The following is a 21,875-nucleotide window of genomic DNA, read 5'->3' as shown; positions in this document are numbered from 1 at the left end:
CAGGCACTCCTCAGCTTTTTTGTTTGTTTCGTTTTGTAAAATATAATTGTAAATTATATCATTGTAAATTATCATTTTGAAAAGCTATGAAAATACAAAAATAAAATATACATAACTTGAGTATTCCAGACTCGGATACATTTATAAAATAATCATAACATTTAATTGAAAAACAGCATATAAGCAAAATAATTACGTACACAATTAACCAGTGCTAACTGTTCACAGGAAGCTATTGGATCAGCCTTAAACCATCCCATATTTTCTGTCTTGTTTTTTTTTTTTTTTTGCTATCATTATTGGTTTAAAAGGTTTTTAGTTGCCGTGGTAGCTTTGTTATTTAACTGCTTTGATTAAAGTGTGTCAATAATTACAATATTTTCTGTTGTATATACAAATGTCAATAATTTATGTAAATACCAGTCAAACACAGAGACTCACAATACACACTTTACAACACACACATGAAGGGACACCTGTGCAGATACAGTAGGAATGATTGTGGTTATGATCAGTTAATTCAGTATGATCTTTGATTCCGGTAGTTGCCGTTGATCTCATTCAAAATCATGCCTGAGATGGGCAATTCTGATGCTGTTATTATCCTATCGTCCATTGGGTTGCCTACAATCACAGACAGACAAATAACTCAAAGCACCTTAATGCAATTTTGCACATCTGTCGCAATGTAACCTGTCAAATCTAGTTTAGCTAATGTAGAAAAAAATCATAATTGGTCATATTTAGTTTTACATACATCATTTACTGTTTCAAATTTGAATTTCAGGTATAACTTTATGCAGTCAAATACACTGCTGAGTAACACTGTATTATGTAGTGAAGCCAGTTTAGCAGGTAATACTCACTGATGCCCATTGGCATGGCACGTATCATGCTGTCATTGTTCAGAAAAGAGGAACTGGAATTACTGGACTGAGCCGAGTGTGAAGAACGGAACATAGATGTCCCTTTCATTGAGGCTTTTTTAATCTTCTGAGTTGCTGTGCGACTCCATTCTTGTGTGAAATAAAGTAAGGTGCAGTGTGATTATCATATTCAAAAAGTAAAATGCAAACTAAATGAAATATTTTTAACTAACTTTATTAGAAAAAAAACAAAAATAACCTCAAATAGATTTTTTGACTCTTACTAAAATAAAAAAATAGTTTTCAAATTTGAAAACTTTACAACACATTTTCTTAAAACAAATGAATAATCGTGATAACACTAAACGCCAATGAGAAATGTAATAGTGTTAAACACATTACCTTACTATATCAGTAAACATCCATAAAATAATACAACTTAAATAAAAACTAAACCAAAACTAGAAAACACTGAAAAAACTAAAACTAACCCTCAAAAAAAAATTATGTAGAAAACAAAATCTAAACTATAATAACACTGGTAAGGTTAAATGTAAGCTGTTCATCACAAAAACAAACTCAGTCGTGCACACACACACACACACACACATGACCCTGCAAAAGCCTTGTACCTGAGTTTTCTGCCAGTCTCAGTCTGCCACAACACAGGTATGTTCTCCATTGCCGTCTGACGTTCTCTTTCATAGCACAGTGGAACACAAAGATGAAGAATCCTGTGAGGGGACAGGCACATTCTAATATCAACATTCCAACAGCACAGAATGCTTCAAATAATCCTGGAAGGGTGTTATCCAATATTAGGATTCATTCAACAACAGAAAATTCTGACAGTGACTGAATAACATGAAACCAACTAAAGCAGCGACTTAAAAGCAACAAAATAGAATTTCAGAAGAGATTTCAGCAATGTCACAAATGGTTCTTATGGTAAATAGGGTAAATTTTGACTTCAGGTTGTCTTCAAAAATGGTATAGGGCATGTATGCAAATTGGGACCGACCTTGTAAAGTGTTAAAAATGGCAAACAGGTACATGAAGGCCAGGTTAACAGGTTCCCAGGCAAAGAAAGCGAATCCCCAGGTGAGACCCAAAAGCACAGTGAGTCCAGTTACACTGCGCATCTCCTGCCAGCCACTTCGATTCTGCACATTGTGAGGGTTCTGCTTCTTAATGCGACAGAGCTGGATCATCACCACAATAAACATGATGACATTCAGCAGGAAGACGACACAGAAGTACGCCACCACGGCGACGTAAAAGACAATGTCCTTTCTTATCCAGCAACTGTGTGGGTAGAAAGAATATAACATTTTAAAAAGAATAGTTCCCAAAAATGAAAATTCTCATCATTTTGTCACCCTCATGCCATCCCAGATGTGTATGGCTTTCTTTTTTCTCCTGAGCACAAACAAAGATTCTTAGAAGAATATTTCAGCTCTGTAGGTCCATACAATACAAGTGAATGGGTACTATTTTGCTCCAAAAGCACATAAAGGCAGCATAAAACTAATCCACACGACTCCAGTGGTTTAATCCATATAATAGATCAATATTTAAGTTTTTATAGTTGGTGGTTCGATTCCTGGCCCACATTACTCCACGTGCCGAAGTGTCCTTGGACAAGACGCTGAACCTCAAGTTGCTCCCAATGCCATCATTGGTGTATGAATGAGATGCAGTGTAAAGTATTTTGAATACTGCTGTTAAAAAGGTGCTATATAAGTGCAGACCATTTATGTTCCTCACCCACATTTATCAGCTTCTAGTCAGTTAGGGCAGTGGTGGCTCAGCGGTTAAGGCTCTGGGCTACTGACCAAAAAGTTTGGGGTTCAAGCCCCAGCACTGCCAAGATACTGCTGTTGGGCCCTTGAGCAAGGCCCTGACCCTATCTGCTCCAGACCCTATCTGCTCTGTATCATGGCTGACCCTGCACTGTAACCCCAGTTTAGCTGGGATATGTGAAAACAAATACATTTCACTGTATATATGCAAAAATGTATGTATAATGTGTGACCAAAATAAAGGCTTCTATTCTAAAGACATGGATTTAACCAAGAGTCTGAAAAATAACTTTTATGCTGCCTTTATGTGCTTTTGGAGCTTCAATATTTTGGTACCCATTCAGTTGCATTGTATGGACCTATAGAGCTGAGATGTCCCTTCCTTTTCCAACTGCCTTTTACTAGCAATACCAAGCAGCAAATCTTGTTTTTTGGCTGTGACGTAAACTAAAGCTGATTGGCTATTTAAAAAAAGGGAAAAGCCCCTTGATATGTTCCATCCCAGTTTTTGGATTTAATAAGAAATACATCAAAACAGGAAAGAAAACTTTGCTCATAAACCCATTTCTTGGGATCTTTAAATATATAATTCCCATTGTGATTTGATATAGAGCTGAATAATAATTATTCTTAGAATATTAATGATAAATTAAATATTTTCTTTTTATATTAATGTATATTATAGAACATTTTACTCACAAATCGTCTGCCGTTCCTTCTGGAAACTTTGCGTATGGCACAAGGCCATAGTTGTCTTTGTCAATGGCAATGACGATTATGACTACAATGAGTGGAATGCCTTTAAAAAAACAAAACATTATGAGCTCATTAGACTTGACAAAGACAATAATATGAACCGAAAAGACTCAAATCAGCAAGTGCTTTAACAAATCAGCCACATACCCCAACCAGCAAGTCCCATCTTGATCATGATGCGGCGAATATAGGTGTTGAACACTTTAACAAGGGCTAAGTACATGTGGACGGCCTCCAGTGCCATCCAGGTGAAGGACGCCAGGAGGAAGTAGTGCAGGAAGAAGGCAGTTGAGATACAAAGGCCTACAGCATACGGGTACAGAGCCAGCCACGCATCCAACAGGAACACCAGGTTTAGCAGCAGCAAGGCTATACACAGCTGAATAAGGATCTTAGATGGGATGTCTTTGCGTAGTTTACTATAGAGAGTTAAAAACAGATACCAGTTGAAACAAGTACAGTGGCCCCAAAAGTCTTTGGACATTTAAGTTGCACTTGAAATATCTGAATATCGTTGCATTCAATACAAAATATCAAACCAATTATGCTAGTGATGCTCTAATTATACTACATTAATAATAATAATACTATCCTATTAAATATTTAATTGAATACTTTTTAGGTCAATTAAAAGTAAGTTAAATGGTAAAGCAATTTTAACTGGTCAGAGGGATTCATACCCGAAAGCCAGATAAGTAAGCAGGGTGATAGACAGGAAAATAGACGAGATGCCACAGCCGATAAATGTGATGTATGTCAGGATTAAGTTCTGCCTGGCACTTATGGGAGCCTTGAAAATGTCCTGTCAAACAAGATTGAACCAAACAGCAATTATAACATTTCAAAGAAACAATATGTCATCCAAAACATGGATTTGTCATGATGAGGTCTAGAAAATGAATAAAATTGGGCTGTAACTCACAAGCAGAATGCCAAAGCTGGTAAGGTGATTACAACCACACTGCGTTTCTTCAGAAGTTGAGTTAATCACACGGCACCCTTGAGAATTCCAGCCACCTGAGCCACCTGTGAACAGATAACCGAGGGTCAGAACGCACAAATACAAACAAATAAAAAACTGATTTTGAGTCTGCAGTTAACAAGAGAACAATAAAATGCAACAAATACCATTTAAGCCAAAGTCCCAGAATACACAGGAAGCTACATAGTTAGCCTGTAGAGGGAGAAATAGAAGAGTTAGACAAGAAAACAAAATGTTATTATTTTTTTTAAACATTTGATTAATTCTGAGAAACATAAATGTTGTTTCTATTGACCGGAATGGGCTCTGTGTTCTTCAGGGTTATCACCACCTCATTCTGCAGACCTGAGATGCTCACATTGCCCACACTGGTACTTAGAATCCCGCTATTTAATTTACGTTGATCAAGTGCTTTGTCCTGCAGAGAAATACAAAAAAGATTATATTAATACTAATACTACTGCTAATGCAAATACAAATAATAATACTAATGCTAATAGTAATGCTAATGATGATAATATTAATCATAGTCTATAAAAATCAAATAATACTAATAATAATAATTATAATGATGATTATGAAAATACTACTACTTTTTCTACTAATAATAATAGCAATAATACTTTCAATTGTATCAAAGTGCCTCACCTGTATTAAAGTATAACAGATAAAAGAAATCATAAACAATAATACTCAAATAAAAACATAAATAAAAAGCATTTATATTATTACTATTAATTTACAAAGAGAGGAAATTAGACTTTTTTTTTTAAGAACCTTATAATATCCTAATCAAAATCTATTTTAAGAAGTCTTCAGAAGCTTTTTAAAAATGCGAATGCAAAAAACAAAATGCGTATGACAATAAAAACAACATTTAGTCTAACTAAAAAACTAAAATAGGAGGAATTGAGAAGAAATACAAAAGAGCCTTTTCTTAAGACTTAAGAAAGCTTTTTAAAAATGTGAATGCTTGAAGCTTGACCGATTATATTCATGACACTGCTTTAATTGTAATTAATTCAAATAAAGCTTCTTGTATAACACAATAGCTAGTAATATAAGCAGATCCTGTTTTGAGATGAAGTTTTAGATAGATAACCTTTAATGTCTTACAGATCATATAAATTCATAACAAGCCATTCAGCTCTCTTAAATATGCTGCTCTGAGCCACAGTGCATGACCAGTGCCATCTTAAAGGGATAGCTCAACAATGCAACACAAAGGAAGTGTTAGGCAGAATGTTAGCCTCAGTCACCACTCACTTTCATGGCATCTGATTTCCATAAAATAAAATTGAATGGTAAGTAAGGCTGACATTCTGCCAAACATATCCTTTTTTGTTCCATGGAAGAAAGAAAGTCAGGTAGGCTTGGAACAATATGATGGTAAGTAAATGATGACAGCATTTTCATTTTTGGGTGAACTCTCCCCTCCCATCAAACTAATGGTTTAAGTTAAATAATCTCTTTCTTTTTATCAGAATGAGGGGCACTGACCTGGAAAAAGGTACTCTTTTGGTAGTAGTTGAACTGGACTCTGGATGCAAACTGCTGGTCTTGTGTAGTAAGGTTCTGTGTCAGGGAGGCAGGGAGAGTTATCGAGCCCAGGGGAGTAGAGCGGACCTGACCCACAACATCTTTCTGCTGTGTGAATTCCCCACGGATCTATGGTATCAAACAGAGCATAACCAAATCAGGTATATTACACATATACTATAAGTAGGGTTGCCAGGGGTCCAGTTTCCCCACGGGATAGTCCCGTATTTAAGCACTTTTTCAAGTGTCCCGACTTATTTGGAAAAAATTGTGTTTTGTTCCGCATTTTCCCTCTCCTACAATTTCTCTATTGCCTATGCAGCTTTCTCAGTCATGTGAGTAGTCTAATCAAAGGTAGCCAAGGATACGGCTTGTAAAACCAATAAAATCACATCTGCATCTTTGGAGCTTGTGTTCTCATTAATGAATGCAGCATGGACACCGGATGAATCTCAACTCAGTGTAACAGTCATGAAGGCAATGCTTTTCATCCGTTTTAATTTTGGTCTGGACTGCTCTTCATTTTATGATAGACTCTTGAAAGACAAGCACACATTGAGAATAATTGCTGCCAGTGAAAAGTACAAGGTGACAATAGTTACAGATTAGGATTCACCCTTTACCTCGCATTGATCTGTGCCTAGGTAAGGATACGTCAATTACATTTTTGCTGGGAGGGGGCTGTCACGTTTTCCACAAGCAGGAATCTGGTCACCCTAACTATAAGGCTTTTTCTCAAGCAACATTTATAATCCTTTCATATGGGAAAACATGACTTGTTCATTTAAAACGTCAACAGTTCCATTATAAATAGTGGTTATGAGTCAGCTTGCACTGAATCTGCATCTGAAGTATTCAGCAGAAAGCTCAGAAAATTTCAAATGAATTCAAAAACAAATTATTCACAAACTTTAACACTATTTATTTATTTGTTTTTTCTTATTATAATTGCACGCTGAAGGTTTTGAACACACTTTGAGTGTGGGTAAAGTGTACAATTTTATATTTTCAGAAAAATAATTTTATTTTAAATGCTATCAGCTACCAATAAATACCAATAAAGGTGTAGGACTCTCAGCTCCACATTTTACCAATCCATTCTGCAGAATTTTCCCCACAGTCAACACAGAAAATGTGAAAAACTGAGCAGAATATGTATAAACCTACTAATGAGGAATGAAAATGAATGAGTGATATGTTACCTGTAAGTTGGATGGGTCAGTTATAGAGAAGGCCGTCTCTTGAAAGTTGGCCCCATCGACTTTCTTCACTGCCAGAGCCAGAGATGGAGAAAGTATTGATTGACTTTCTCCTGACACAACTAGTTTAAAACCAACTGTGTCCACAATCCCAATCGCCCTAGTAACCAGCATAAACAGCAAACAGTCATTTTTGTCAATATTAGACAATATTTTTTACTGTATTCTATGTTCATCGTCTAGAGCTCAAGACAGAGTGATCCAAGAGTGATCTTGATAAAAGTTTGAGTAAATGTTCTTGTGATGAGGAGGAGGGCGTGGCCAGGCTGTGACTATGCACATCTGGCCCCCAATCGGGCTAATCAGCCGAGGAGAGATATAAGTGCAGCGGAATGTGGCAGTTCGGGAGAGAGAGAGCCACGTGCAGCTGTCATGTGTACGTTTATGTTTAATAGGAACTTAATGTGTTTAAGTTCCTATTAAAATATGACTTTGATTGTTCAGCCGGTTCCCACCTCCTCCTTTCCCATGTCAACCTTGTTACATTACTTTATTGGTTTACATAAAAAGATTTCACTCTTTTATTATTATATGTAAATACAATGAACCCTAAAAATATTTGGACAGTTTTGGACCATTTATTCACATATCTTGCTTTAAAACTGCATTTATGCTTTCTTTTCTTTAGACTTGGTTTGATGCTTTATCGTATAATGCAAAGAGATTTATAAATTTTGCAGGTGTGGATTAAGAGTCCAAATATTTTTTGGGATGACAAAATGCCAATATACTGTATGTGGGACAATATTGCTTTCCTTGACAATAAAATGACAAAAATTGGTCACAGATCTGTTGTGAAAGGGCTGCCTTTCTGTAGGGCCCATTTCTGCTCACCTCTTGGAGAAAGGAGTTATTACAGCTACAGGAACATCAAGGAGGTTGCCGACAATTTTGACAGAAGTATTTCCCAGAGCCAGACTGACGTTGGGCCCAGAGAGGAGAGACTCGAGCTGCAATAAGATCTGGTCCACCTGAGTGGCATTTAAAGATGAAGCATTTGCAGTCATACTCAACAATTGATCAGCATCTATCACTGATGTTGTTGTCGACACTAAACAAAGAGGAGAGGAAGAGATTAAATACAAGATTTATTGCAGAGGTCAATTCTTTAGTTTCTTTTCCTTATTATGTATTATATTCCTGATTATGTATTATGTTTCTGACAGTAACAGGATGAATATCAAACAATCTGTCTAATTCACATTTCATCCCAAAATGAATCTAAAGAAATAAGATATATATATACTTTTTAAATTAAGCCTATTTAAGGACCATTTGTACATTGTGACATTGTGTTCATGACAATTAAGCACATGTTCTGCCATCAATACTCATTTGTATTGAAATAATGCATATATAATGCATAGAAATCTAAAATATGTTATTTAAATAGTAATGGTAGTATTTTATGTTTTGTTTGGTAATAAAATATTATTATGGTATTTCTTACTCTAATATGGTAAATTAAATTATGTATTAAAGTAATAAGAATATACAGAAATGTTTTTAATTGTATGGAAATGGACAATGCAAAAAATCATAATGACCCTAAAATAGGCACTTCTTTATACAGTTTCCTCTTTTTTCTTTTCATGTTGGGGTAAAATGTGAAATGCACGTTCATCCTAAAATTGCCTTACATATCCCTGTTGTGTTCAATTACCTATGACTGTAACATTAGCAGGTGATGAAGATGTTTGATTCTCAAGAGACACTGTTGTGGAGATTGTAGCATTAATGGTGGTTGTGTTTGAGAGTGTTTCATTCACAGAGGGTGTCACAAAAGTTGGCGCTGCCGTGGAGAGTGTACTTGTGAAAGGTGGGGAGGCTGTGGCCATAGGCACGGATGAATTACAAGGGTCAAACAGAGGAAGAACTACACTTGAACCTTGTGAGCTGTAAAAGTAATAAAAGTGTGTTTAATAAAAACTTAGATAATGTACACAGTACACATGATATATTTACATTTACATTTATTCATTTGGCAGACACATTTATCCAAAGCGACTTACAAAAGAGGAAAACATAAGTGAATCTTCTTAAGGAGACAGTGATACAAAAAGTGCCATATTACAAAGTTTCAGTATATATATTATCTCTCTCTCACTCACTCTCTCTCTCTCTATACACATACATATATATATATGTGTGTGTGTGTGTGTGTGTGTGTGTGTGTGTGTGTGTGTGTGTGTGTATGTGTATAGAGAGAGAGAGAGAGAGAGAGAGTGAGTGAGAGAAAGAGAATATATATACTGTATATATATATAAGCATGTGATCTGCAATACATATATTTGTATACTATTCTGATGATAGTAATAAGCAATAAGATATCTACTAACCAGTAACCAACCAAGTCATCTCTGTTTGACTTCATGCAGAAGTCAGCAGAATTTAAATTTGTAACCAAAGGTTGCACCCAAGTGACATTTTGTCTTAAAGGTTCAGAAGAATTGTTCCAAGAGCACATAGCTGAAAATGAACAGAATATATATATATATTAGATACATTTGTTTTAACAGATACATATACTGTATAATGGAGATATATGTATAATGGAGATTTCTATATTAACAGTGCTTGCATGAAAACAATTATTATTTGTTTGATTGCTGAAGTATAAGACTCACCCACTCTGGTTATACTTATGATGTTCACTGAGAATTGTGATGTAATGATGGTCCTGAAAGCTGTGTGAACATCACACAAGTCCATGGTTGTGTTTAGTTTCATTATAATGTTACAATTCAGTCGCCTATAAAGGAAGGAACAGTTTGTTAACTACCCAGCAACAAAGTTGGCAACTGCACCAATTGACAACAGCAATGCTGCGATGATAGAACGTACCCTTTCCCTTGTGAACAAATCACTCGCAAGTCCTGCAGAATTTGAAAATACAAAGAGTTAGGAGATTTGGATGCATTTCACCAGCCAAAACCATTTTAGTTTCATGACTGACATCAAGATGCAAGTGCATTTTACCCTATAGCGACTTCTGAAAGTTTGTATAATCATACAATCAGATCTAAAATGGAGAGAAAAGGAAGTGTCAATATTTGTATATAATGTACAGTATTTACTGTTCAATGGTTTATTATTAATTTCACATTTAAAAAAAGGATAAATAAAACAAAACCAGTCAAACATACGATGTGTTGTTGCAGGTAGAGTTTTTCAGCAACTGATAAACCTGCAGAAAAAAGCAAAGGCAGCATAAGGATGATTAGTTTTAGTAGATAGTCATACATAAAGTACAGATGTTTTTATCAACAGTTCGACACTGCAATGTATAATATCAACGTATTGACAGCTTTTAAATCATAAATGCTTTTTAGCTTTAGAGATACACACAAATTGTGCATATGTAAAGACATTTGCATTTTAAAGACTGCCCATCCTTTGTATGTGTAGTACAACTACACTACGTATAAATACCTATGAATAGCAATGAGAACACATTGGTAATTTAATACTGATTCTTAACTGATTTCACAGTTCAATTCAGCCATCTGACTTCTATTCTAGACATGTTACTTACAGAAGATTCAGTGTCAGCGAGGTTCAATTTACTGCTCACATCAATGTTAATATTGTAATAGGCATCTAAAAGAGAGGTAGAAATGTAAATATTTAGTTTTTGACTTCACGATTTGTTCTTCATATGCATTTATACAGTATTTGGACACTTAACATTGCATATTTGCTATAGACTCTGGTTGGATTTCCAGAAACTCTAAGTTGAACGTTAGTAGCACTTAAGTAGTACTTATTATCTACAGCACGTTTCCCAAAATCATTGTTTTCTAAGAAGCGCATAAAAACACTGTAGAATTGTACACCATTTCATTTCATAGGATAAAAAAGTGTTCGCATTCAAATAAATAGGCAGTCTCCGCAATCTGCATATGAGACGTGATAGGTCTCAATTAGGTATAAATTTACATGACACATAATGCAGTATAACATTTTATTGGCTTTCTCTGATAATCATTACTATAATGTCAATTGATATGTGATATGTTCTTATTAAACAGATTTATTTAGAAGACAAACAGTATGTGAGTAATGTGACTGCAGTTTATAACTTCAATAAATTGCCCAAAATAAACATAAATATAAAAAGAGATTTGCGTGAGAGTGTGGAATGAGCAATTCACTCTCTGTCCTCCTCCTCTGCTTCCTCTCTCCAATGGATGGTTCAAATAGTCCTACAGTCTGTTTAAGACACAAATTGCATGCTGCATAATGGCAGTAAGGCTTCAAGCATGCAATGCCTAGAACTATAACCAGATGATCTATAAATATTTAGATAGGTCTGTAGTTCAATACTGATGTCTGTCATTTTAATCCTTTTCTTTGTTCATCTGTTCAGGTTCCAGCCAAAGAAACATAACTTAAGGCTACGAGAGAGCCCCTTATGTTTCACATCGTGTGCATTCATGTAACATGCATTTCTTGCGTCACTTTCATTAATCTACATGAAGTTGAAAATTAATTCATTTGAAACCCTTACTAAAGTCATCATTATTTCTATAATTAATTTCTGTAATAGTTGACAAAAAATACTTTCATGTTTGTCAGAATTTCCAAATTTTTTTCATGTTGAGAAGACAAACTCCTGGACATTTTGGCCAAAGTGATCAGCACAATTCGACCGGACAGCTCCCCGTAACGAAGCACTTAAGTTCTACATTACAACGAGCAATCAACTTGCTGGTCTGGGAAACCGGCGTTACTCCATTATAACATACCGAGCGACGTTAGTTTAGATGATCGTATAAGCTTAAGTCGTAATGTTATTGAGGAACCCAACCTATTTCTTTTAAACGTAAACTCGTCTTACCTGAGTTGTTGCAGTATGAAGAACAAAAACAGGGCACTCCACTTGGTGGTGCTTTAGAGGAAACATGAGGGAAGTTAAGAAATCATGACATGTCAATGATAAATGTCTAGTCATTCAGAGAATATAATAGCACACACAGCATAATAAAACCCAATTAGGTCTTTTGAAGTATTTCACATTACTGAGCAAAGAAAATCTTGAATCTTACATATTTGGGAAGGCTAGTTTAATTACACAGCTAGTGAAACTACACAGAAGTTTATGAAACTTGATAAATAAAGCCTTACGTGGACTAACAGTACAGTTCTGCTGAGCACCGGTTTCCAGCGGAATAATCATACTGGAACTGTTTCCACTACAAAAGCAAATAAATAAGCAAGAAATGAGACTGAAGTAGGCTATATAAAAATTATATTAGGATTTTCTCTTACATTTCATACAAAATCTTTATGATTACAGCATTTTATATTAAGTATTCCCTCCTTTCCACTGGGTTTCAACTTACCATGTGAAATTTTGCATGTTCGAATTACACACATCTTCAAGTTTGACTGACTGCTTGCATTTATTATATGGTCCATTTGTTGCGCCACACACACCTGTCCAAAAACATAACCATCCCACTCAAATACTCACATGTTTTTACAGGCTTAGAAATATTAAAAGAGGACAATTTTGTTAAAACACACTTTTAAAAAATCATACTATATCTGGTGGATATTAGATAAATCATTTGATAAAAGAAACATAAACCACAAAGTGGAAGAGACATAGAACTTTCATTCTATACAATAACAAACTAAAGGCCATTCTAAGCATAACAGACATGAACAGAGATCATTGTATTTACTGACTCATTAACTTTTATGTTCTATGAAGGAACAAGGACAGAAAAAATATAATTTCACTCACCCACTCTTTCAATTTCTACCACCTTTGTTACATTGATGGATGAGTTTCCCCCTGCCTTCATCATAGTGTCTCGAATACAGCAAACACTGACAGGTTTACTCAGCTTCAGAAGAACAGTGCAAAATGCATCCCTGTGAGAGTGCATCATACAGATAATGTAAAAGTGTGTAAATGTGAATCTATCTATCATCTATCTATCTATCTGTCTGTCTGTCTGTCTGTCTGTCTATTTATCATCTATCTATCTCTCTTTCTGTCTGTCTGTCTATCTATCTACAGTATCTATCTATCTATCTATCTATCTATCTATCTATCTATCTACAGTATCTATCTATCTATCTATCTATCATCTATCTACAGTATCTATCTAGCTATCTATCATCTATCTATCATCTGTCTGTCTGTCTGTCTGTCTGTCTATCTATCTATTTATCATCTATCTATCTCTCTTTCTGTCTGTCTGTCTGTCTGTCTATCTATCTACAGTATCTATCTATCTATCTATCTATCTACAGTATCTATCTATCTATCTATCATCTATCTATCATCTGTCTGTCTGTCTGTCTGTCTATCATCTGTCTATCTATCTGTCTGTCTGTCTGTCTGTCTTTCTATCATCTATCTATCTGTCTGTCTGTCTGTCTGTCTGTCTGTCTGTCTATCTATCTATCTATCTATTTATCATCTATCTATCTATCTACCTCTCTTTCTGTCTGTCTGTCTGTCTGTCTGTCTATCTATCTACAGTATCTATCTATCTATCTATCATCTATCTATCTATCTATCTACAGTATCTATCTATCTATCTATCTATCTATCTAACTATCTATCTATCATCTATCTATCATCTGTCTGTCTGTCTGTCTATCTATCTATTTATCATCTATCTATCTATCTATCTATCTATCTATCTATCTATCTATCTATCTATCTATCTATCTATCTATCTCTCTTTCTGTCTATCTGTCTGTCTATCTATCTACAGTATATATCTATCTATCTATCTATCTATCTATCTATCTATCTATCTACAGTATCTATCTATCTATCTATCTATCTAACTATCTATCTGTCATCTATCTATCATCTATCTGTCTGTCTGTCTGTCTGTCTGTCTGTCTATCTATCTATCTATTTATCATCTATCTATCTCTCTTTCTGTCTGTCTGTCTATCTAACTACAGTATATATCTATCTATCTATCTATCTATCTATCTATCTATCTATCTATCTATCATCTATCTATCATCTGTCTGTCTGTCTGTCTGTCTGTCAGTCTATCATCTATCTATCTGTCTGTCTGTCTGTCTGTCTGTCTGTCTGTCTGTCTATCTGTCTGTCTGTCTGTCTTTCTGTCTATCTGTCTGTCTGTCTAGAGATAGAGACTTCCCTTTCTAGATATTTTTAACATTCATTTAAAATAAATATCAAACAAAAAGTTTTAAAATTGAAGGGAGCAAAACTTGATACTAACTTTGTAATATTTTCTGGATTACATGAGACCTCCATGGTCTAAAATTGCAAAGATACAAAAAAATAGTATTTTATTATAGGCAATCTCATGATAAAACAGTTTGTGTTCCTTTCACAGGCAATTGACTGCACTTACTTCAAACAGGCTGGTGTTCATTGTCAACACACTGCATGTAGACAGAAGAAAATGTTCATTTATTAACACAGCTTTTCAAAGCACAGCAAATACTGCAGACAATGGAATTAGCCTGTCTGGTCGTTTGTGAACCGTCAAGAAAATAATGGCAAACCAAAGCTCCTTTAACATCCCTCCATGCTATGACAGAATTAACTTTGTATACAACAAAAGGCATGAGGACATAATAGATGAGTTTGTGTTTCTTTGACAAGTAAAAGAGAAATAAAAAAGAAGGTAAACAAATTGTGTAACATTTATAAATGTTAACCTGTCCCAAAGTATGTCAATATGTCCAAAGGGACTTGACTAAGAATATCTACTATAATCTAGATTTACTGTAGTGCAGTTTTACAGTGCGCATTGTATTATACCTGGAATATTGTGCACATGAACTGTCAAGGTTCTTTTTGAAAACCTCTTCAAGCTGAAACAAGTGAAAAAGACATTCAACTGCTTTCTCAAAGAATGATAGAAAACTGTATAGTATTCACATATTAACCAATAGGACTTTTACATAATATCTCTAAAGGTGCTCTAAGTGATTTTGAGGCAGGTCATGTCTCTGGTGGAAGTTCTATAAAGTCATTTTAAATTGTTTACACTAGATTTAACTAACATATTCAGATTTGAAAAGTTTAATGGCAAAATTAAAAGAAAAACATATAAGCTATGTGCAAAAATCATTCCTTAACTTACCCATGTTCTGATATTTTGATCCTTTTGTGGTTCTCCTGTTACCTCAACTGACATACTCATGAAGTAAAATGCTATGACAGACAAACAGAGTCAGTTAAGCACCGTATTGCTTCCATCTACAGAAAAAATGGGCACAATGCTTGTTGAAATTATAATACTCACTCTGATTACAGTTTTGATGAAAGTCACATGGCATGGGTGTTTGAACTAAAAAGCGATGACTCAATATTAGATAGCGATACAGGTTTCAAATGAATTTGCAAGTAAAAGCTGTAGTTTGGTACACACAGAGATAGAAAAATAATTACAATTATCTATATGTCTTACCAGTTGATGTGAGCTGCATGGTTGTTGAAAATAGCAGTTGTGTTGAATTGGTTTGAATGGAGGGAGATGATGGTTCAGGCTGAAAAGGATATTGAAAAGAATGCATTTATATGACATAATATGCTTATTATAAAGACATTGTGTTTTTAGTACTTACTTTAATTGCTGTTGATGTTGTGAACATCATGGATGTGTTAGAAAAAGAACTAACATTGGTGGATGGGTGTGGTGTAGTGTCCACAGTTTGGTTAGGTGAAGTTGTGGCTTCAGTTGTATGTAATCCTGTCATGGATGTTGTTAGATTGCTCAGGTGTGAAGATGTGGTTGGGGTTTCTGTCATTGTTATAATTGTTGTTGGAGGTAGCGTGGTAAAATGTCTTGTTATGACTATCGCTGACATTGCAGATACATTGGTTGAGGTTGCAGATACATTTGTTGAGGTTGCAAATACATTTGTTGGTGATGTGTTGTTTGGAAACCCAGTTACTGAGCCATTTGAGCTCACTGGCATTACTGTAGTAAACAAAACAACAAATCATAAATCATGCATCCCAGTATCTTAAAAATTAGACACAAGGTAATTTGATTTATATCTGATCCATGGATATTACAAATGAAAGTCATCATGAAATACAAATGTACCCTATTTTCTTTATTAATGCATGTTCCATCCTGATCTTATTGTGAACAATTCATTAGTGACATTATTCCAAATGTAAAAAAAACAATCGTTAAAAAACATAGCTGTTAGTGAGGCCAGCAGGAGGTGCTCACCCTGTGGTCTGTGTGGGTCCTAATGCCCCAGTAAAGTGATGGGGACACTATACTCTAAAAAGGCGCCATCTTTTGGATAAGACATTAAACCCAGGTCTTGACACTCAGGTCTTGTGGTTATTAAAAATCCCAGGGCACATCTCATAAAAAGAGTAGGGGTGTAACCCTGGTGTCCTGTTCAAAGTCCCCCCATTGGCTCTTATCAATCATGGCCTCTTAATAATCCCCATCCTTCAGTTGGCTGTATCACACTCTCCTGTCCACCAATAGCTAGTGGTGGTTGAGGAGAGTCCCCTGGTCACTACGTGAAGCACTTTGAATTTAGTGTCAGAAAAATTTAGTGTTGTATAAATGAAACATTCATTAATTCAAAATGTAGCATTCATTTTTCCACTGATGTCACTTAGGCAGCACAGGCCATTGGATAATGTGAATTGATAGCCAATTGGCTATTTAGACATTGTTTAAGCAAACAACATATTTATTTAATTATTTACTCATTTATTTGTTTTTGCTTATTTGTTTGTTTATTTGTTGACTTACTGATTTGTTTGTTTGCTTATTAAAAAGCTCACTTTGAAATCAGCTACATTTTGTCATTTTTTACTAATTTGTTCCTACAAATTTGTTAGCAAAAAAGAAAAAGCAGAACATTGGCTTTTGTTTTGAGCCAGACTAAAACATGTCCAGCAGGTTGTCTGTGCTATATTTACTGTGAGTTCAGTTAGCTATTATGTTTCAAAGTGATTACAGACTATGCTTTGAGTGACTCACACAATTGTACAATAATGCACAGAGATATGCATAATCTAAACTAACAAAGATGTCTGTTGCTCATAATTATGGTCAAAACATAAAATGTATGGTAATGGGGAAACATAAAGCCTCATAAAGTTTTTAGGCACTTTTACATGCTTAGGTTGCTTAAGTAAATGTATGTTTTTTATTGAACAGATAAAAAAATATCAAACCAAGCGGCCAAGTGTTTGAGATTGCAAAAGCCAATGTTTATACTATATTGTGCAAATAGAAATGAATCTTCATCATTCACCTTTGCTCTATTTACCTCACATAGGTCAATATTGCCGCAAAATAGGTGAGCAAATAGGAGGACAATCCCTAAAATGAAGTAGTACTGTGTACACATGTGTGTCTTAAACAAGCTGCTTCAGAACTCACCAGAAAAGGGTAGCAGGATCATGACCAGGAAGAACACATGATCCATAGGTCTCCAATGTCCAAAGCTCCATCTATCCAAGGGTTTGGTCTCCATCCCTCTGAAACATACAGAAAGAATCTATCAACGTCTTCAGGATTACTTAATTATTACAGTGTGTAAGAGCAGTGTTGGGACAGTGACTCTGCAGGACAGAACTTTATATCCTTCCATTAAGGCATGGGTCTTTGAAACGTTATGATTATCTCCCAAAAAGTGTGTGGTGGCAGGGGGTAAACGAAATATCGTACAGTGTAGAAATGTATCAATTGTGAATGTCATGCCCTTGATTGCAATGACTTATTTTGAATTGTCAATGAGCTGGCAATGACGTAACTTCCACATAATAAAACAGAACTTGCAACACAATTACATTTCTGAGTTTTTGACACATCCGTTTTGTGGCACACAAACAATTCTTGTTTTATTATGTTACTTTAATATGGCAAGTTTTGTAAATACATTTTACAAATGCTGTGGCCCACATAACTTTTCATTAAGATGTATCTACAGAACTTTCACAAACATTTGCGTAACCTTCTGCCAGATTTGCCTGAGTTTGTTTTGTGGAAAATCCATAATGGGTGTGCATTTTCTAAGAAATACACACCTAATACACAATAAAGAAAAGTGAATGTTATCAGGAATGAGGAAATGGGGAAAAAAAGAGAAATATTGATGAATAGGTAACTTAACAAGGACACACCAGAATATGGTCACCAGGATGTGGAAAAGATTTGTTCACAGTTTCACATAAAAGTGCATAATTTGGCTTAATATATTTAGAATATAAAGTCAAAAAATATATATATATTAGCCCATTTTATTTATTTATTTATTTTTATCGCCATTTGTATAAATTTTAAAAGCCCAATTCTCACAACTTAGTATGTCCTCATGGTGTTGCAGTTACTCACCTCAATCCGGATGGTGGAGGACAAGTCTCAGTTGCCTCCGCTTCTGAGACCGTCAATCCATGCATCTTATCACAACTTACCATGTGCCCCACTGAGAGTAAGAACCACTAATCGCGACCACGAGGAGGTTACCCCATGTGACTCTACCCTCCCTAGCAACTGGGCTAATTTGGTTGTTTAGGAGACCTGGCTGGAGTCACTCAGAACACCCTGGATACAAACTCGCGACTCCAGGGGTGGTAGTCAGTGTCTTTACTCGCTGAGCTACACAGGCCCCCTATTTTAGCCCATTTTAAAGATGCACACAAGTTAAATGAATAAAACTTAAAATATTATGTTTTCTTTTTTTTTAAGATTACTCAATAAAATTTTATGGAATTTTGTTATGAATCTGAAATCTGTAAATCTTACTTACTTGTATGTAATTCTTAAAGGAAAATGTAACTAATTAATTAATTAATTAATAATATCCATATTAATAATATAATAATTGATATCATCAAATTTACGCTTATGTTTTCCATATCCATAATGTTTATATATTTTTTGTTGTGTATTACTTAGTGCATGAATTAATGGATCAATCTCTTGAAAAGAATTGACTCCTCAGGATTGTGTCAGTGTATACAGGTAGGCTTCTTTTCTTTTTACAGTTTTATGACTATGTTATTGTAGATATTCCATACCCAATAGCCCTAATGATCACACAAGCAACATTACAAGCCTTCTGACAACTTTTCCCTTTAAATAGCATTGAGTAGCCTACATCAGATTTCTGGAAAACTAGTGTTATTACAGGAAGTATTACAGTTTATTATGCAACATAACATTGATCATAACTACCAGGAACATAATAATAACATAATAATTCAATATGATAGGCCCTATTAACACCAACGAGATTCATAATAGTGACGCACAACTGAGACTAATTTAAACAACCGATCCCTATAATTAACAATACATAACATTAGGCTAATTTGAATAACATTCAACGGTCCATAACCACACTCCTGAAAACTACTACAGATAATAAAGCATTTCGTGGCTAAAATGTAATCACAAAACTAGCATTAAGTGTAGTCGATAACTCACAATTAATATATTTGTAATTAATTGTAAGCCACTTACCTTATTGACGGTCCGTGTGTAGACAGTGTTGTGTTTCACATCGCCAAACTAAGGATTTACAGCGATATTCACTCACACGAATATGTTTTTTTTTCAGCACCCACCAGAGTTTGCTTGTCAACAGAATAGCTGGATCAAACCTATTTAAATATGCTCCTCTCTCCAAAACTCAAGAAAATGTCTGAAATTAAATGAAGCTTTCCCACCGTATTTTTAAAGGCGCAAACGTGACGCTGTCTTAAAACTCGGTCTCGAATTTAAACTCATTAAATTCGGCATTAGTGGTCTCTGTGAAGTTCAGTATGAGCGCCACCCACCTCAAGCCAAAACTGCAACACACACCCAGCCCACAAAGCACAGACAGCCCACAGAGCTTCACCTCCAAAGCTCAAAATATATTTTACACATTTTCATTTTAAACTATAATTTAAAGGAATTATCATTTTAAATGTTCATAGATTATTTTAAAGGAAATACTCTTGGCTCAAATTTAGAGCCTCAGACAACGGGGTAAATGGCTTGTTCTTTTGGGGTTACTTTAATTAAGAGAACATTTTTAAAAACAGGTTAAAGGCCTATTAAGAATTTTTTTTTCTCCATAGTTATAATTTGTTTTAGTTGTTGATTATGTTCCTGTTTAGGATCTGTTTCCTTGACTAACAGGTAAATCTGCTTTTAACTGACAGAGCTTTGATTTCTTTGGAATGTATAACCCCTTGGGGTTTTACGTCAACTCAAGTTGTTCCACCCATACCTGCATCATATTTGAGACTTTGTACACTAGTCTTTTCAAGCACTGAGTGGGTGGGGTTTGCGGCTACCAGGTAGGCTACCTTACCTCACCTCCCCCATGTTTTGTTTTTGGTTGTGTACCTGCTTTCTTTACTTCCATGGGGAATATTTTACCTCCATTTCAAATGCAACAATGATACTATATCCTCTGGTAAAACCCCATTGTCATTTTTTTTTTTCTTGTCAACTCCAATCGACATACAGAGGAGGGAACATTTCCTTCCAGTATTGCACTGGGAGAGCCACAATCCAAATCTGTGACAACATGAAAGACAGGAATCTATGCCGCAATACTGGAATATGTAGGCAGTTCATGAGAAGCAATAGGATAGCCTGGTTATAAAATATATTTACCTAAGGCCTTCTGAATCACTGCTGCTACAGGTAACAGGTAACATAATGATTTCCAAACAGATTCAGGTGACGAGGAAAGAATGAGGAAATTATACAAAAATACCAAATAAGTAAATGCAAGTCACTATTATTGTGGAATAAGTGGAGCTGGAGCAGCTGCTCTGCTGAAGCAAAACTTGCGTGTTGAGCGTCTTTAAAGGAAACACCCAGCATTACATCTTTATTGCAGTTATATTTCATGTATTATAGCTTTATTATTGTTCAAATAATAAGGAAGCAGATCATGTAAAAAACTACAAACTCCTAAACTAGCATTTCTTTGTACGGTCAGTGCCTCTTATGAGTTGCGCGAAGTGTCCCGATCTAAGGGGGAGAGATTTAAACGTGATGGCTCGCGAATTATTGAATCATAATATACACCAATCAGCCACAACATTAAAACCACCTGCCTAATATTATGTAGGTCCCACTCGTGCCAACAAAACAGTGCCAACATTCATTCATTCAGCAGTCAGCATTCTGATACGATATTCTTCTCACCACATTTGTAGGCCTACAGAGCGACTGTCTGAGTTATAGACTTTGACAGTTCAAAACAGTCTGGCCAGAATGGTGCCAAAAACCAAATACATCCAGTGAGCGGCAGTTCTGCAGATGAAAACACCTTGTTGATGAGAAAGGTCAACAGAGAATGGCCAGTCTGGTTCTAACTGACAAAGTCTATGCTGTGATAACTCAGATAACCACTCAATTGTGGTTATATATTATAGCATCTCAAAAACCTAATCTAAATATCTCATATGTTGCTTCTCAAGTAAATGTGTCATGTTTTAAGGATTTTGAGACAATTTTAAATGGAAAACAAGACAAAAACACATGATAACAGGTTTTTTTTTTCAGTTAATTTTTTATTGAATTAAATAAAAAGTATTTTTTCCTTTAATTCAGTGAATGTCATTTAGAGGTATTTTTAAAAGATTATTTTGTCCTCTTTATTGTTAGCAAGCACACTTACAACCTTTTAATTTGGGCACAAGCTGAATAATCATTTAGAAAGTAA

The 21,875-nt window shown here is 35.1% G+C and overlaps 1 protein-coding gene across 1 annotated transcript; it reads right to left on the bottom strand.

Moving 5' to 3' along the window:
- Positions 1 to 140: 140 nt before the first annotated feature.
- On the bottom strand, positions 141 to 19,964 carry LOC127635851 (adhesion G-protein coupled receptor G2). Its single transcript, XM_052116096.1, has 33 exons — positions 19,670 to 19,964; positions 17,585 to 17,682; positions 15,789 to 16,144; positions 15,632 to 15,710; positions 15,467 to 15,511; positions 15,305 to 15,375; positions 14,980 to 15,032; positions 14,567 to 14,597; positions 14,432 to 14,469; positions 12,958 to 13,088; positions 12,551 to 12,644; positions 12,333 to 12,400; positions 12,046 to 12,096; positions 10,741 to 10,805; positions 10,352 to 10,392; positions 10,185 to 10,227; positions 10,050 to 10,081; positions 9,833 to 9,957; positions 9,545 to 9,674; positions 8,868 to 9,100; positions 8,039 to 8,255; positions 7,148 to 7,304; positions 5,907 to 6,074; positions 4,702 to 4,824; positions 4,553 to 4,598; positions 4,347 to 4,450; positions 4,105 to 4,226; positions 3,572 to 3,843; positions 3,368 to 3,467; positions 1,888 to 2,171; positions 1,499 to 1,600; positions 867 to 1,016; positions 141 to 624 (listed from the first exon to the last, which is right to left on the bottom strand). The coding sequence occupies exons 2-33, from the start codon at positions 17,676 to 17,678 to the stop codon at positions 521 to 523; spliced, it is 3,729 nt and encodes a 1,242-aa protein (XP_051972056.1). The 5' UTR covers positions 17,679 to 17,682; positions 19,670 to 19,964; the 3' UTR covers positions 141 to 520.
- Positions 19,965 to 21,875: the final 1,911 nt, after the last annotated feature.

Source organism: Xyrauchen texanus, chromosome 43, assembly GCF_025860055.1.
Source record: "Xyrauchen texanus isolate HMW12.3.18 chromosome 43, RBS_HiC_50CHRs, whole genome shotgun sequence".
NCBI classification, from domain to species: domain Eukaryota; kingdom Metazoa; phylum Chordata; class Actinopteri; order Cypriniformes; family Catostomidae; genus Xyrauchen; species Xyrauchen texanus.
Note: the sequence above shows the minus strand (reverse complement) of the source record. Positions and strands in the feature narration are given on the sequence as shown.

Bases quoted from the DNA above. Each gene is read 5' to 3' on its own strand.
- LOC127635851 (XM_052116096.1), bottom strand. From the start codon at position 17,678: ATGGAGACCAAACCCTTGGATAGATGGAGCTTTGGACATTGGAGACCT. The intron at 10,393-10,740 runs GTAAGTAACATG...TTTTTTCTGCAG, and splicing joins TCGCTGACACTGAATCTTCT to GTTTATCAGTTGCTGAAAAA. The intron at 3,844-4,104 runs GTATGAATCCCT...AACTCTCTATAG, and splicing joins CTTACTTATCTGGCTTTCGG to TAAACTACGCAAAGACATCC.